This window comes from Sardina pilchardus, chromosome 15 (assembly GCF_963854185.1).
Source record: "Sardina pilchardus chromosome 15, fSarPil1.1, whole genome shotgun sequence".
Lineage (NCBI taxonomy): Eukaryota > Metazoa > Chordata > Actinopteri > Clupeiformes > Clupeidae > Sardina > Sardina pilchardus.
In genome coordinates this window covers 33,236,802-33,254,301 of record NC_085008.1, presented here as the reverse complement: position 1 = coordinate 33,254,301, position 17,500 = coordinate 33,236,802, and the positions used below count along the sequence as shown (strand labels likewise).

At 43.0% G+C, this 17,500-nt stretch overlaps 3 protein-coding genes across 5 annotated transcripts in view; 2 read left to right on the top strand and 1 right to left on the bottom strand.

Annotated features, from left to right (window-relative positions):
- Positions 1-210, top strand: part of pars2 (prolyl-tRNA synthetase 2, mitochondrial) — a 21,761-nt gene extending 21,551 nt beyond the window's left edge. For all 3 annotated transcript variants that reach the window (XM_062556789.1, XM_062556790.1, XM_062556791.1), the window contains exon 3: positions 1-210. This exon is cut by the window's left edge and continues 1,264 nt beyond it. The gene's annotated coding sequence lies outside the window, so the exon portion shown is untranslated.
- Positions 211-553: 343 nt separating this feature from the next.
- Positions 554-16,513, top strand: ttc4 (tetratricopeptide repeat domain 4). Its single transcript, XM_062555976.1, has 10 exons — positions 554-851; positions 1,255-1,372; positions 1,843-2,004; positions 6,574-6,651; positions 6,885-7,009; positions 7,408-7,494; positions 7,750-8,000; positions 12,678-12,762; positions 14,103-14,185; positions 16,077-16,513. Exons 1-10 carry the CDS (start codon positions 735-737, stop codon positions 16,177-16,179), a joined length of 1,209 nt encoding a protein of 402 aa, XP_062411960.1. The 5' UTR covers positions 554-734; the 3' UTR covers positions 16,180-16,513.
- A 517-nt stretch (positions 16,514-17,030) lies between these two features.
- ttc22 (tetratricopeptide repeat domain 22) overlaps positions 17,031-17,500 on the bottom strand; it is a 6,597-nt gene continuing 6,127 nt past the window's right edge. The window contains exon 7 of the mRNA XM_062555975.1: positions 17,031-17,500. This exon is cut by the window's right edge and continues 970 nt beyond it. The gene's annotated coding sequence lies outside the window, so the exon portion shown is untranslated.

Genomic DNA, 17,500 nt, shown 5'->3' with positions numbered 1-17,500 from the left:
GATGGTGGCAGGTAGAGTGAATGGACCTGGCAGTAAGAACACCTGATGACTAGTCACTGGCAGCCAGGCTTTGAATTAGATGCCTTTTGTGATGGTGGATAAAAAGGAAATGGATCACTGAATATTTAAAACTATGAGTAAGGTTTTCTTGATATGTTTTATTTCTGTATTGTTGTGTGCACTGTAAAAAATAAACCATGTCACTCATAATCTGTGCAACTCATAACTCTTTCGTCACATGTTTTATTATTATTAAGTAATGTAATGACAATTTCAGTACATGGTGTGAGCTTTAGGAGATATGTTGAGGTTCAACAAATTCATTGAAATGAATTGGTATTACCACTGTATCGCTCTCCTAATGTAAATCTTGCCTTCTAGTTTTTAAACAGCTTAAGAATATGAACTGTGTGAGCTCATTAATACTGTAGGTGGCGATAATGTACTAAATGAAGTAGCGCCCATTCTATGTCTATGGTAGCGCCCTCCCACGAAGAAGGCAGAACTAATGTGTCTACTATGATGTTCCATCCGGACGCATTTCTCAAATGCACCTAACACTACACGTGTGTCGTCAGCGTCTTGAATGTGACAACTCTGGTTTGGCTAAGATAAATTCGAAAAAACTCGTCTTTCTAGTTGTAGATATATAACTATATATTTTTGTTATTTATTGTTGTTCAAAGGACAACACCTGTTAGTTTTGAAGGAGTGGTCAAAGACGGGACACTGCAATGGCTTCTTTAGGTCAACAAGGAGGCGAAGACAGCGATGATGGAATGGACGAGTTCATGGATAAATTTAAAACCCATAAATATAAAAATGCGTTTAACGAAAGCACTTGGGAAGAGGTAAAGTTAGAGTATAAATCCGTTGCAACTATTTGTTACATGTCTTAAGTGGATCTGTGATCATATGCCGTAACGTTTATTTTAGTAAACATAACGTTACTTACCGCAACCTTACAAAAAATAACTGCATTTGTATTTTTTTTGTGCATTCATTGCCGTTGACATGCACCATAGACTGTATAAAGAAATAGTCTATGACATGTTACGTTTTCTCAATTCTGGCAATATATCTATACATTCGGGAGTTATTAGCCAGAGAGAACCCAAACGAACCTGCAGAACAAATCCAAGCAGTGAAAGCAGTGTAACTGACACACCCACACAATTACTTGGCAACAAACTGTCTGAAAGAGTCTCTCCTCTGTCCTTCTACCTCACCCCCACTGTATGTTTCTCTGTGTAGGAGTTTGACAAGATTCCCATGTTCATGAAGAACGCTCCAGAGGATTTTGACCCCACCACACACCCAGATCTGGCATGCATTCAGTCCATTATTCACGACGATGATCGGACCCCTGAGGGTAGGTCGTAGTCACTAAAGTGCTACCTCCAGTGAGGTATGGTCGTGTGTCACTGGAAACAGTACACCCTCTTTTCATTGGTAGGCCTATCCACCTTATTTTCTGACACATTACCGTTTTCATTTCCCGTTCACTATGTTGAAGTTGTAGTCTCAGAAAGCCAATTTGAATATTTTTCCATTTATTACTTCCAAAATCTTGACAATTCTCTATTCAATAAGTATCTTCTTTATAATATGGGTTTACTTTTACGTTTACTCAGGATGGGTCAGGTACTGTCTTTTAGTCATATGAAACCACTTGAAAACAATATAACGGCTGGAAATACTGTAGAAAAACAGATCATGGAATGCTGAAGTGTCTTGGCGACACCCATTATTAGCTCAGGAATAAGGTGGTTAAATGTGTAGATAAGGAGATTAAGCTTCTACACTGTAAGAGTTTGATCAGACCTCCTCCTGCCCCTACAGATAAGGCCCAGAGCTTCAAGGCTGAGGGCAATGAGTACTTCAAGGAGAAGAACTATAAGAGGGCCATTGTGTCCTACTCTGAGGGACTGAAGATAAACTGCAACGACCCAGAGCTCCACGTTGTGCTCTACACCAACAGAGCAGCTGCACACTTCCATCTGGGTACGGCTCCACCACTAGTCACTCCTCAGCCAGTTGCATTACATTACATTTTGCTACTGGAAAAAGCACCATGGCAATCTCTAGCTATGGTGAAGGGTATGTGATGATGTGGGGCTATTTTAATTCCAACGTCCAAGGGAACTTTATCAGGATTCATAATATCCTGGATCCATGAAATAGATTAGCCTGACTCTCGCCAGACCCTTGTCGTTCCGCCATGCTCCACCAGATGCGTTTCGCTGAGCTCCACACAAGTGTCTGGGCTCGAGGGCAATGCAAACTCCTTCAAGGGAGCAAAAAATAATGAACCAATCAGGAGCACCGAAGCGAGTGTTTGATTCAAACAACAATGGCGGCACACAGCGACGAGTCGTGTACTGACATTGATTCTGCTATTTCAACTGTTTCGTCAAATCTATAGAATATTCATTCTTTAAAAGATTAACAGAGAACGGTTTTGAAGGCATGTATTGGTGGCAAGGATGTTTTCACTCTTCCGACCGGGTGGCAAGAGCTTGAAGTAGCACGTCAGATAACAGACAAGTGGTTTATCCAATCACATACAAGGATTGTTTTACAAGGCCCTGCCTTCTGAAATACATCTCCTATCGAGAAGTCCCAGATCCTTGTGTGGAGCTCAGCAAACTACAAGGATCTGGCGAGAGTCAGGTTAGAAATAGATGGCCTTTAAAAATAAAAATCTGTTCGGACCAATCACATTGTCAGGGCGGGCTTTACGTGATGATTGACAGATGAACAGCAGTGACGTTCACGGCTGCATGCGTCCTCGTTCGACGAGTTGGGTATGAGACCGTGTTGGCAGGTTGATTTTGATTGCAACAGAAACGCTATGGCTATGAATGCATACTTTGTTCATGCAGTTTGGCCTTTTGTTTAGCTTAGCTATTGAAACGGAGGTTTTATCACGGATTCACACAACTCTTTCTGAACACTTAGACCAACGTGGATATATGGGAAAACTTCAGTTTCACTTTCACGTTTGTTTAAAAATGTCTGTTTGCTTGTTGGGTTAACGACACACTTCCCCAGCTGTTCATTGCATACAGTTTGAAGGAATTATTTTTAAACACGAAGGAGGATGTTAGCCTACCCTGCTACATATTTTGTTGTCTTAGATTTCGCTGTCAGGTGTTGTACAAGGTAGATACTGACAGCCAATAACTTGTTCTGTTTGGTTTGGTCTATTCAATGAGTGCAGAGCTATCCCCCCCACTCTGTATTGGTTGAATCACGCCCCATAATCGCGGCTGAATGGAGCAGTTTCAGACTCATATTCTGACAAGAATTGAGTATGACGTCGTCATGCTAATGTTAACTCTAAAGTATGTGTTAAATTCCCATAGGGTTACATAGGGGGTCAAATATTTCCTTCCACCTAGCATTTAAGAAGAACATTTATTTATTTACGATACATTCTTCAATCACAAAGAAAATTGGTGTCCTTACTCATTTTTTTAATTAAGGCATTAAGATCAATTGTCAAATGATGATTTTATATTCCTCTTTTTAGGCAACTTTAGCATGGTATCAATACATGTTCTCCCCACTTTACAACTCTTGCGCGCATTCTGCCATGGCTTAACCCTATGAGCCCGACGGACGCAAAGTGCGTCAAAAAACACACCAATTCTTCTCTGTTACATTGCTCCGCGATTATTTGTCACAGCGAGATGAGACGAATACTGCACGCAAGAGCAGAACCGGGGCTTTCCAGCGAGACTAGACACTTGTCTGTACGATCAAGTATGAAAATAAAATAAAATCATGAAGTTAAATAAAAGTATATCATATTTACAGTCTATATTGCTCTGCGTTCACCCAGGCATCCAGCACTCTCGCTTGAATTACTCACGCACCCGACATCACACCTTTTGTGTTATAAAAACAGACGAAGTGACAAACAAATCATAATGTCATATAGCTTCGGCTACCATTACTCTCGTTTGATTTACTCATGAAACCGCTCTCAGAACGATATGGCACGCATGTCAGATGAAAGAGGAGAGTTAGAGCTATCCACAGATACCAAATACAACCTTCTAGGCCATAAAACAGACGAAGTGACAGCAAAATAATAACTTCATTTAGCTCCACTTACCCCATGTTTTTGTGTGGCATAATAGCCTACCGGTATGTTCATAATCCAACGTTATCATGTGTTTCTCTATGGCAAGTCACGTTCATAATACGGTTTTGAGATCCTAGCAAACTCCTGTATGGTATCCAATTCAAGACTCATATTGCATCCATATTTGTTTGACAAATAAACACTTTTTTGCCTTTACTTTGTTCATTCCAATGCAGTAAAAAAATATTATAGAGAATCATCATCTGTGCATGTCATGTGCGCTACCACGCAAACAAGTCAGGTCAGATCAGCTAGTGTCACAAATATGGAGCGCAAAAAGTAATTTCTCATCACTAAATAAAAATGGCCATTTATTTCTGGAAGGCACACACCACATATTTCTGTAAATTGCTCAGCCCCAAAGTATACCTCCACCATGGTTCTTATATTGCCATTTTCAGGACAGTCAGGCCTACACAACCATTGTAAGTTATGTCGAGACCACATCTAAAGCTCGCATAGATGTAAATTAGCAACAAAAGGCATTCAGCTCTAATCTGCTTCAAAGGAATACAAAAACCTGGCCTTACAGTTTGTATGCGTTTGGGCCTTTCGTTTACACGTAAACAGAGTTTAACCCCCTCAAGCGGATATTTTTACAAATGCACTCCAAAGTTAAGATTTCTTAAAACGCTGCATTCTGAGGGTCCAAACGATGAGTCGTTCGATTGTGTCGTGTGTCAATTCCATTTCATGTGTGTGCAGCGTGATATACAACAGTCTGATATGTGATTAATTTGTAAAAATATTTCACATACTATTTCGTGCTCACCTCACGCAGATTCACGAAGCGACTGCCTGTTGACTTCTAAGTTAATTAACCCTATGAGCCCGACGGACGCAAAGTGCGTCAAAAAACGCACACATTTTCTTTGTTACATTGCTCCGCGATTATTAGTCACAGCGAGATGAGACTGATGTTGCACGAAAGAGCAGAACCGGGGCTTTCCAACGAGACTAGACACTTGTCTGTACGATCAAGTATGAAAATAAAATAAAATCATGAAGTTAAATCAAAGTAGATCATATTTACAGTCTATATTGCTCTGCGTTCAGCTGCGCATCCAGAATTCTCGCTTGAATTACTCGCGGACCCCGCATCGCACAGACATGACACGCATATCAAATGAAAGAGGAGAAGCAGAGCTTTCCATTGATACCAAATACATCGATCATATCGTATTATAAAATCAGACGAAGTTACAAACAAATAATAATGTCATATAGCTTTACTATACCATTACTCTTGTTTGATTTACTCGTGAAACCGCCATCAGAAAGATATGGCACGCATATCAGATGAAAGAGGAGAGCTAGAGCTGTGGTGAGATACACGTCAAAATGTAAGAATTTGTATAGTACGCTTTTCAAATTTGTATTATTTAAAAATCTAAATCAAATCAATTACTCTCTAGGTGTGGAACTCTGTACAAGCCTTCTAGGCTTCGTTTACACCTTGTGCAGATATTTCTATTTGTGCTAAACTAATAAACTAAACTCTATGGATTATAACATGTTGGATTAAGTCATTCATTTCCAAACCTAGAGGATTTAAAAGTATGAATATAAGGTAGGCTGTGTGTTTGCTATTCTAGCCGCTGTGCATGACTAATTACAGTGTCTGAGAAGTAGCAACTAGCAAGTTCTAAATTGATTTGAGCATAGTTTATTCTCTAGTCTTTTAATTAGTTTGTAATGGAGATTGAACTCGTTATGCCAGTCTCTCTGTGTTCGAAGCTGCAGATGTCAGTCTACATATTTCTTAGCATAGATAAATGTATATTTATCAGCTGCCAGCGAAACCTTTTTGTCAACCGTGAGTTTTGAATTATAAATCTACACACCTCAAGCACGTCTTGACTCTTTATAAACAAACGACAAAGCAAAAGTAAAATTTTGTGAAGTAATTTCTTTGTTAAGCTATGTGATGACACACCATTTTACTGTCGGCAGTTCTTTATTCAGTTCACCTAGCATATGTTTTCAAAATCAAAGACTGGTTGGTGTTTTTTCTGGATTTCAATGGCATTCAGAAGGTCAATGAGAAAGTCCACGTTCCACGTTTTCATATCAACCTCAATTAGAGGTGGTGGATCAGTCTGGTTCTTTTTTCAAACAAATCACGCCTCTTTCATAAGCCCGCCTTGATTTCGAACAGAGAAGTGCACAATTTCAGCGCATAAAAAAAAGGTTACGCACGACTTACGCGCGAATGGGAGAATTCCCCCCTATATACTTAAACCAAGTATTTGAAGTGTGCAAGTAGGCGGTTTGAGACACATTCTGTGTGTGTAGTAGTGAGTTTTAAGATGCTCATACATGCACATACCAGTATTTCCTTTCCATATTCATAAATTGCAGCTGTTTCGCAACTGTCCATCCACAGCTAGTCAGAGTTTCTTCATGTTCTCCATCCCTAGGTAACATGCGCTCTGCTTTGAATGACGCCGTTTCAGCCAAGAAACTCAAGCCAACCCACCTCAAGGCTCTGGTTAGAGGTTTGTAACATAGCTAATGCAATTTATAAGCTGTACATTGAATCAATTTGTGGAAAATACTTCATGCAAATGTGTGTCAATGTGCCTCATCCAAGTACTATTCCCTTAAATTCCTCTTTAATCTGCTCTTAATTTTCTTTTATGAGTAGAAATAAGAGAACTTAACTCTGAATGCAACAAATGCTCCACCCAAAATAAGAACAAATCAGAGATATGTGTCTGTGTCTGCCCAGGTGCCCAGTGTTGCATGCAGCTGCGTAACTATGGCGACGCTCTGCAGTGGTGTGACGAGGGTCTGAGTGTCGACCCCACGGATAAGAAACTGCTGGAGCTGCGCAGAAACGCCGACATACAGAAGGTACGAACCTTGAACACCCCAGATTGCTGTCTAGCGAGAGAGAGTGTACAAGAGCCTAGAGTCTACGAAGAGAGACTGCACAGCTGGGGGTATGAAACTCCAGCAGACTGCTGTCCAGACAGAAAATACAGGAGCCTGGAGTCTAGATGGAGAACCCTAGGAGCTGGCTAATTGAGGCTTAATAATAATACTTAATGTATTATTTGTTTGTGTAGTGTGTCTGTGTTGTGGTTGTGTTTGTGTTTCCCAAAATGTCTTGGTTTGTTCTGAGTGATGCAGCAAAGCCCTGAAAGCGAAGTGAAGACAGGCAGCAGTGTGTGTTTGTGTGTATTTATGTGTTTTTGGCAGCAGTGTGTGTTTGTGTGTATTTATGTGTTGTTGTTGATGTGTGTGTCCAGAGGGAGGCAGAGAGAGACGCCCGGAAAGCCAAGCTGAAGGAGAAGAAAGAGCGTGGGCAGACAGCAGCTCTGCTGGCCGCCATTAAGGTGAGGTCACTTCCTGTAGAGGGACACTCCTGTAGAGGGACACTTGCTGTGGGGTGTGTGATGCTAATTTCCCTAATAGTTATTGCGCTCACAGTGAACATTTCACCACACGTACACACACACACACACCCACACTCACTCACTCACTCACTCACTCACACTCTCACACTCACCTTTGGTTTTGTGTGTCTCTGGAACAATTAATAAACACACACACACACACACACTTATTTCCTCTGTCTTGGTGTGTGTCAGGAGCGTGGAGTGAAACTGGCGACAGTCCAGAAGCCCGCCAGACGAGCCTCGGACAGTGAGGATGAGGAGGGCGACGAAGGCCAGGTGACCGCTGGGATGGTGGAGCTGGACCTGGACCGGCTGATGTCCAAGGAGGCCACGGGGCATCGTGTGTTCCTGGACGAGAACGGCGCCCTCCAGTGGCCAGTGCTGTTCCTGTACCCGGAACATCGCCAGACAGACTTCATCTCGGCCTTCTGTGAAACGTCGAAGTGAGCAGCACACACACAGTTCCAGGGTCCACTGACAAGTTCAGTGATGAGATGAGGTTGTGTTGATGTGTGTGTTTAATAGGAAGGTATATTTGGTGCAAAAGTCACAAGCACATTTAACTGCAGATTTCGCATTCGCACACTAAAGTCACAAATGTGTAACTGTAAATTTGAAGTTGTACATATTTTTTTCATACTTTGTTAACACAAAATAGGGCTACGGGTTCACAAATTCGTTTTACAGGTTCACACATCCGTTTTACAGATACACGACTCCTAACCTGTGCATCTCAACGTCCTGGCCTCATGACTTCGAGACTTTTGCCCCATTTACACTGCAACGATTGGGGCAAAACACATTCGCACATCTGTGTTTCATGATCTGAGAACATGCACAACATTTGTGCATTTGTAAACCCAAATGTGAACTAATGCAACCGAAGTTGTGCATCTGTGAAATATTTTCTCATTCATAAAATTCTATAGATCGATGTGATCATTGAGCATTTTCTTGCACGACTACAAGTCAATTGATACAAGTGCTCGAATCTCCTGCTACGGGTTTCAGCTGACGGATACTTTTGCACCATTTACACCACCTAGCGAGGCGCGATTTGTATGAATTCGTGATTCGTGCACGTCGAGCGAATCGATTGACAAGAAAACAAGGCGGTCGGATCTGGATCCTGGATCGCGCCCAGGCATCCCTGCTCATATAAGTAAGTAGATGGAAGTTTGCTTGTTTGTTTACATCATCATGACAGGTAGCCTATGTTTAGATTGATTTACCTGCTTGCTTGCTAAATCCTCTCTCGTGCCAGATCAAGCTAGCTATCGCTAGATAAACGCAGGATATAGCCTACCTACACAGAAATAACACCGTCCGTCAAAGGACACAATCCTTCAGCAATTTTCGCACAGCTGACTATCTTGCATAAAATCAAGACTATCAGATAGGGCTAGACAAGTTAGTTGTTTGCTGTGCAGACCGTAGGGCCTAAATAATAAAGTCGTAAAACTTACACCGCAACAAATATTCGCACTTTGTATAAAGAAAATCTATCAATCGTGCGTCTTTTATCGATATTAAAGGAACACTTCACCGTTTTTTCATATTAAACTACGTTATTCCCTTAACTAAGACGAGTTGATACATACCTCTCACGTTTCAATGCGTGCACTCACTGGCTCTGGCGCGCGGCGCAACTTTGATAGCATTTAGCTAGCCCAATGCATTCATTAGGATCCAAACAGATATGAAGTTAGAATCGACCAAACACCTCCATGTTTTCCCTATTAAAATACAGTTACACGAGTAGTCACACGACCAAGTATGGTGAGACAAAATAAAACGTGGTGCATTTCTAAGCAGGCAAAAGGGATAACTATATTGTGTGGCAGAATAACATTGGGAGCACTTAGACTCTGCGCAGTAATATCCTCATTCCAAAGTGAAACTTAGTGCAAGAGTGATGATATTACTGCGCCACACAATATAGTTACCCTCTTACCTGCTTACAAATGCACCACGTTTTATTTTGTCTCACCATGGAGGGAAACCATGGAGGTGTTTGGTCGCTTCTAACTTCATCTCTGTTTGGATCCTAATGAATGCATGAATGCAGAGGAGAATTGACCAATGGATACTGAGAAAGATCTATTGCTGAGATATGAGGAGAACCATTGAAGAGCTGTACCTCTTAGACCAACAGACTGTTCCAGGCGCAGCAGGAGAGTTGTGTGGTCAACAGTATCAAATGCAGCACTAAGGTCTAGTAGGACCAAAATGGCATTATCACCAGAGTCCAGGGTGAGGAGCAGGTCATTAGTAACCTTCAGCAGGGCTGTCTCAGTGCTATGTAGTGCTCTAAAACCTGATTGAAAGGGTTCTAAAATACCAGCAGAGTTTTAAAAAGGCAGTAATTGCGATAAAACAACCTTCTCCAGTATTTTTGAAATGAAGGGTAATTTTGAGATGGGGCGGTAATTACTAGGAGCCTTTGCATCTAGGTTGTGTTTTTTTAGCAAAGGCTGGACAACCGCATGCTTAAAACACACTGGGACACTACCAGCCGAGAGACTGGAGTTAAGGATAAACTGAATACTAGGGCCGATGGTGTTAAAAGCATCTTTTATGATGTGGGAAGGTACAGCATCGTTAGGTGAAGTTGAGGGCTTCATGTGTTTCACAATGTTCCTTAGGTCCTCAAATGACACGGGTGAAAAAGAATCAAGATATTCTGTAGCTCCTACGTACTGCAGTGGAGAGTTTGGCTGGAGGGGGGTGAAAGTCGTTCTAATCTGGTGTATCTTATCAATAAACTTTAAAAATGTCTCACAGACGTCAGTTGATGCTTCAACCTGAGAGGGGACTTGGGGGTTGATGATGGAATTCAAAGTGCTGAAAAGGATTCTGGGTCGGTGGGAATGTTTGCTGATGATGTTGGAGAAGTGCGCAGCTCTAGCTGCTTTTGCAGCTGCCTGGAAGGCTGATAGTGAATTCCTAAACATGTGGTAGGAGACAGTGAGGCGGTCTTTTCTCCACCTCCGCTCGGCTCTTCGACAGACCCGCCTGAGCGAGCGGGTTGTGTCGTCTAACCAAGGTTGAGACTTAAATTTCGGACGTCTGTGCTTGAGGGGAGCAATAGAGTCCAAAATCGCGGAACAGGAGGAGTTAAAAACGGCCAGCATCTCGTCAGCGCTAGACAGAGGCCCATTCACAGTTAAAATGGAGTTTGCAACATAATTTTCCTGAAAGCAGGAAGAGAATTGCTCTACAGTTTGAGCGTTAATAAAACGGGAGTATGTGTCTGAGGATCTGGCGACATGGGGGGCGTCATATATTAATATCAAACACAATGGGTTTGTGATCCGACAGGTATGCGTCCTCAATGTTCACATTCTGAATGGATAGGCCGTTGGTTAAAATTAAATCGAGTGTGTGGCCGAGGACATGGGTGGGCTGATCTATATGCTGCGTAAAACCAAACGAATCCGACACTTGACAGAATTCCTTGACAAGGGGTTTATCTGGGCAACAAACATGAATATTAAAATCCCCTAAAATCAACAAGCGATCATATAGTGTGATAAGATGTGATAAAAAGTCTGAAAATTCTGTTAAGAAGTCCTTGTTAGGTTTCGGGGGCCGGTAGACCAGAGCACACACTAGCGGGGCTGAAGATTCCACCATGACGCACTGAGTTTCGAAGGTGGAGTAAGCCCCCGTGGACAGTGAGCGAATTTTAAAATTGTTCTTAAAAACCAGAGCCACCCCACCCCCCCTCCCCGTAGTCCTTGGCGTACTGATAAAAGAACAGTTTGTGGGACAGAGTTCTCCGAAAACAGATGTTTCACCTGCGCTCGCGCCTACCCAAGTCTCTGTTAAAAACAGTAGATCCAAGCGTCGCTGAGTAAAGAAGTCATTTAGGAGGAAGGACTTGTTTGACACCGACCTGGTGTTGAGCAGAGACACCTTGGCCGTAAAGGAAACAGGAGGTTCTGTACAATCTAGATAGGCCAGATGGCGGAGATTGTCCATATTTGCACCACTACTAGGGCGGATAGATTTGTGACAGCGGCGGGGGTTCCAGCGAACCGGGATGGAGTCGGAGCGCTGTACCGGGCCAGTGCCCGTTGGAAACGGCAGGGTAGCAAGACCCTCGTGCACACTAGGCTGGTAGGAGGTATTGTGAGGGTCAAGCTGGGCAGAGAGTCAGAGATTACTAAAAGCAATAAAATTGATAAAAGTGGAAATTAGTTGGCCGAAGTGTTCCTTTACGGAAACACAGCTACTTACTTTGATATGAGCAGGGATGCCTGGATGCGATCCAGGATCCAGATCCGGCCGATTCACTCGATATGCCCACATATACAAATCCTTTTTGCACCTCGCTAGGTGGTATGCATAGTGCAAAAGTATCCGTCCGGAAAACAACAGCTGAAACTCGTAGAAGGAGATTCAAGCATTTGTATCAATTGACTAGTAGTCGTGCAAGAAACTGCTCAATGATCACATCGATCTATAGAATTTTATGAATGAGAAAATATTTCACAGATGCACAACTTCTGTTGCATTAGTTCACATTTGGGTTTACAAATGCATGAATGTTGTGCATGTTCTCAGATTATGGAAACACGGATGTGCGAATGTGTTTTGCCCCAATCGTTGCAGTGTAAATGGGGCAAAAGTCTCGAAGTCATGAGGCCAGGACGTTGAGATGCACAGGTTAGGAGTAGTGTATCTGTAAAACAGATGTGTGAACCTGCAAAACGAATTTGTGAACCGGTAGCCCTATTTTGTGTTTTGTGAAAAAAATATGTACAACTTCAAATTTACGGTTACACATTTGTGACTTAAGTGTGCGAATGCAAAATCTGCAGTAAAATGTGCTCGTGACTTTTGCACCAAATACATCTTCATAGTTTAACTGGATTGTCACACACACACGGCTCCAGGGTCCCCTGGCAAGTTCAGTGATGAGATGAGGTAACAGAATGGTTGTTTTGATGTGTGTGTTTAACGTGATTGTCACACACACACACACACACACACACACACACACACACACACACACACACACACGGCTCCAGGGTCCCCTGACAAGATCAGTGATGAGATGAGGTAACAGAATGGTTGTTTTGATGTGTGTGTTTAACGTGATTGTTTCCTCTCAGTTTCCTGGACCATCTGGCCGTCATGTTTGGAGAAGAGCTTCCTCCTTGGGACACATACAGGAAGTACCTCCCCCAAAATCTCCAGGTCAGTGTCCTGCCCACTGAGTGTGCAGTAGGCCAATCACGTGAAAGAAGCCTTTGACACTCGCATAAGTAATGAGCAGTCAGAGTCAACTGCAAAAGCATTCTGTAGCCAGTTAGGTAGTAGTCTAGAGCTTTAGCTTAGACACTACACTATTCATTGACACATCCCATGTGCCAGGGGGCAGTGTGTTGGCATGCATCTGTGTGTTCTGTGTGAGCTGATAACCGGATGCATGGACGCTGGCTGGGTCTCTGACAACACCGACGTAGACCGACGTGAGAGGACGCAAGTGGCCTACGACCATCCTGGGCCTGAGGCTGTTTTCACAGCTTTTCCTGTGAACTACCTATCTAGAGATATCACTTGTGCTGGTCGCCATCGGGCCCAACAGGTAAGCCTCACGCTGTTTGTCCCTGGCTGCATACACCATTAGTTTCCAACATCTATCATTTCCACATCAATGCAGTACACATAGCTTATCCATAGACAGAGTTGTGTATTGTATTATGTTGTGTAGTGGCGTGTTTGGATTTCCGGGTACGTTAGGGCAGCTTTTGTAAGGGCAACGGGAGTTGTCCTAACATGCCGAACAAATGCGTCACATTCTACCTGCTGGTAAATTAATGCATTTGACTACTGGAAGGCAGGAAGATATTTTACCAGTAGATTGTGTCTGCTGGAAAGAATGCAATAGGGAAGTAGGACTGCCAAAAATAGCATGTACTGTACATTCCCAGGAGTGTATTTGTTTTTTGTGTGTTTGTGTGTGTGTGGTGTGTGTGTGTTGTGTCTCAGTTAACAACAGGTATATCCGGTAGAAAGATTTTTTAATTTTTGATTCCTTGATATCATGGTACAATCCCACTCATGGAAAAACAACCATCGGAATGAAATGAACTGTAGACAGCACAATTTGATGTCTTCAAACTCGGTTGGTTGTCAGTAAGACACCTGTACAAAATCAGTATGGCCCAGATGGTCGTCACACCACCACAGGTAATGTGGCACGCCTTGCAGCCTGCTCCTAGTCCTCTGATGTCAGTGGTCAGCGTATGTGTGAGCGTGACTGCTCTACCCTGCGGCCTCCTCTTTTTCGAGTGTGTCCGTGTGAGTGTGTTTTAAAAGCTGCTGTCGTCTCTCGGTTAGAGTGTGTCCGTGTGAGTGTTTTTTAACCTGCTGTCGTCTCTCGGTTTAGAGTGTGTCCGTGTGAGTGTTTTTAACCTGCTTTCGTCTCTCGGCTTAGAGTGTGTCCGTGTGAATGTTTTTAACCTGCTGTCGTCTCTCGGTTTAGAGTGTGTCTGTGTGAGTGATTTCAACCTGCTGTCGTCTCTCCTCTGCAGATGTTCTTTGAGGAAGCTGAAAGTGAGCAGTTCCATCAGGTGTCCATGACGACGCCCCTCCTCAAAGTCTTACAGCACAGCAGGTACATTTTTACACCCATCCATCTTAAAACAAATCATGTACCAGACAAAGTCACCTACCGTAATTTCTATTTCTTAGAGATGCTCCGATCAGCATTTTTGGGGCCGATCACCGATTACGATCATCAAAATCATGATCGGCCGATTGCCGATCACTGCCGATCACAGAATGGCAGGGGAATGAGAGTCTTTTAACAATAGTCTAGCAGAGTTTGCATCATTTGTAGAAATTAAACTAACTATGAATTAATGTAAGTGGCATAAAAGACAGTAGGCCTATAGGCTAGTCAAGATGTTGAGGAACCACCATTTATCGATTTGTATTTAGAAAATGAAATAACTTTGGCCATCTTTTCCAAATATGCAGCGAGACATAAAATGATTTCATACAAGGAGGAACACACAGATCACCTAAATGGGATGGGCAATCTAAATAGACTGACTACATTAAATGAAAAACGTGTTACACCAAAACCTACTGCCACAAAGTGCAAAACTATGGCTTTTTCTCTGTTCCAAATCCCTAAAAAAGAAATAATGTAAGCTACTGTAAGCAATAAATTGCAAGTCTTTTTTCTCTTGAAATCCCCCATGACTGAAACATGCCGTTAAATGCCACCAGTTTGGGTCAATAAAGTGCGCTGTTAAGCTAGCAGGGACATTGGACAGGCGTCTGCGCTTGGGAAGCTAATATACCCTATTCTTCAGCTTGTCAATGTAGGCTACACTGTTTGGTAACATGGGGAGATACACATTAGTATTTCATGCCTGCGGGGTAATATCGTGGATCAAGGCAGGTTAGGGCCGACTTACATGGCGCGATATTGCCATGTTTTCACAGTCTGTGAATAAATATCCAAAGTCAGGACAGAAATCATGGCGCGGCGCGCTCCCGTGTACTCGTTTAATGTAAGGTGTCAATTAGCGGTTGTAAATTCTAATTCTGCCGTAAATTCTATGTCTGCATAGTCTGTGACTAGTTTGTGACTTAAAACTCTATGATTTGTCTTTAGAGGTGAGCGTCTGACTGTCTTTCAAAAATATTTTAGGCTACAAATATTTGCAAAATCATAACGTAGGCTACTGTATAATGAGGGCTTTATCCTCCACAACGAATAGAGGTTGTTCGTGGAGGCAAATTAATTCTGAACGTGATGCCTTTCCATCTCTTATCATCCCTATCGTTAGTAGGCCTAGTCGGCAGATTGAAGCATGGGGAAGTTGGCTGGTTTAGTTTCTCATACCCGACATATTCAGTTGTCCGTCAGTGGTGTTAAAATGTTGTTGGTGGCTTCCACCTCGAGGGATTTCAGCACGACATACATTGCAAATGGTTCATTTTACACTGAACCTTTAGCCTACTCATGTTTGCCACTGCAAGCTCCTCTCTACTCTAGGCTGTTGTGTGCCTGTGCGCCGTGCCTGCAGGTGGAAAAATGTCACGCGAGTAATTTAGGTCACATGATCGGCTTTTTTGATCGTCGCTTTTGAGCTTCACCGATCAAGCCATTTTTAGCCAATATCGGCCGATCATGATCGGCGGCCGATCGATCGGAGCATCACTATTTCTAATATCGAACTATTAGCTGCAGCTTAAACATTGATTTAGCAAAATTTCTTCAGCTATGAGGTTAATACACAGGGACAGTTAATATGGTATTAATATGGTTTTGTTTCTTTTATCTTGCATACAACACTGTCCTGAGGCCTATACACAGGAAATGACTGTCGTCCTCTAAGTGGCATTGCTCACATGTGTGGACAAATGCTCCTAATCACCTCTTAAAGTGTACACACCCTGTAGCTGTGGTGGTGGTGTTGTTATTGTTGTTGTTGACACTTTCAATCAACACCCTGCCCTGTCCCCTGCCATTCCGTCCCTCTCTTTTCAAGGTACATGGTCAAGGACGGTACCCCCTGCTTTATCGTCATGGTGACCGGGTCGCCATTCAGCAAGCAGTTCCTGTCCGGGAAGAAAGTCTATTGGCTGAAGTGAGGTTGTGACCTCGGAGGGACATTAAATGGACAGTGGCGCCTACCAATAGTATCAATCAGAGACAGCTCTATGTGCATGGCCCGCCCACCTGCAGTATGTGCAATGCAGAGAAGAAGAGAGAGACGGACTGACTAAATGATTGACAGACTGAGTGATTGGCAGACTGCTAAAGCATCAGTATCGGCAGCATTGGCTGAGTGAGTGCGTGAAGGATTCAAGACAGGATTTGACAGGACTTGAGCGAGCACCTGTCATCCGTCACCTGGACTGATACGTAGTACAAATGTTAATCATTATCACTGTGTCAACATTAAATAAATGTGCTTATGTGATGGATCCTGTTCCTTGGATTATGATTGGCTGAGCTGCGTGATCAGAGTACTCTAACTTGCTTACTGCTTCCCTTTTCTTGGCTAGACCACCTGTCAATCATGTTTGGAGAATAGCTTCCTCCTTGGGACACAGACAGGAAGTACCTCTCTGAAGAGCTCCATTCCTCTGCATATAAGTGGTGATTTGATGTTGGTTAATCATTGATCATCTCTGGTGCTGTGTATTTATCTTATTAATAGCTTGCCAGGTAGGTGCTGTTTTAGAAGAGCAGTAAGCCTTGAGAGGCACCTTAGCTCTTCTATAAAGCCCTCTAAACCACTTTATCTTGGGTCTCACTGCTTCTGAGTCAGTGTGTACTAAAGCACCCAGTATGAAAGCCTGTCGCTTCACTAGCTGAGTGGTCACTCACTCTGATGTCTGGGAGGGGTGGGTGTTTAGATAAACCCACTGGTCTTTTAGGGAATGGCTGTGTAGTCATGACCACACTGAACTGGTTTTATTGGCATTTTCATGCAAGCACACACACACACAAACACTGTGACACTGGACAAGCAATGCAGCCGGTGCCCCATTTACATGCAGTTTGTGTCCAGTTGATCAGTTCCATTTATCAGAACAAACAGCCATCCTGATAGAGTAGGTGGATGGTGTTGGGTTAAACATAGCCATTCTGATAGATAGTAGACTGTCAGGCCTTGTTGATAGGTTCACCTGACTGAACCTGACTATCAGGCCCTGTGGCCGCATTCCAGACAACAACCTGTTGCAACTGTTTTCTACTGCACATTAAACGCACACTCAATAAGTCATTACAGTCTCATAATACCTGTAAGAGCTGGACACAGACAAGCCTGATTGTCTGGAGTCAACACCAGCTCCAGGTTTCCCCGAGCACATTGAGAAGTGGTCTGGGAACCAAACATTAATTTTCTCGTATTTGAGGCGTGGTTTACGAACGCCCAGAGCCGTTTATTGGGCGTTACAGATG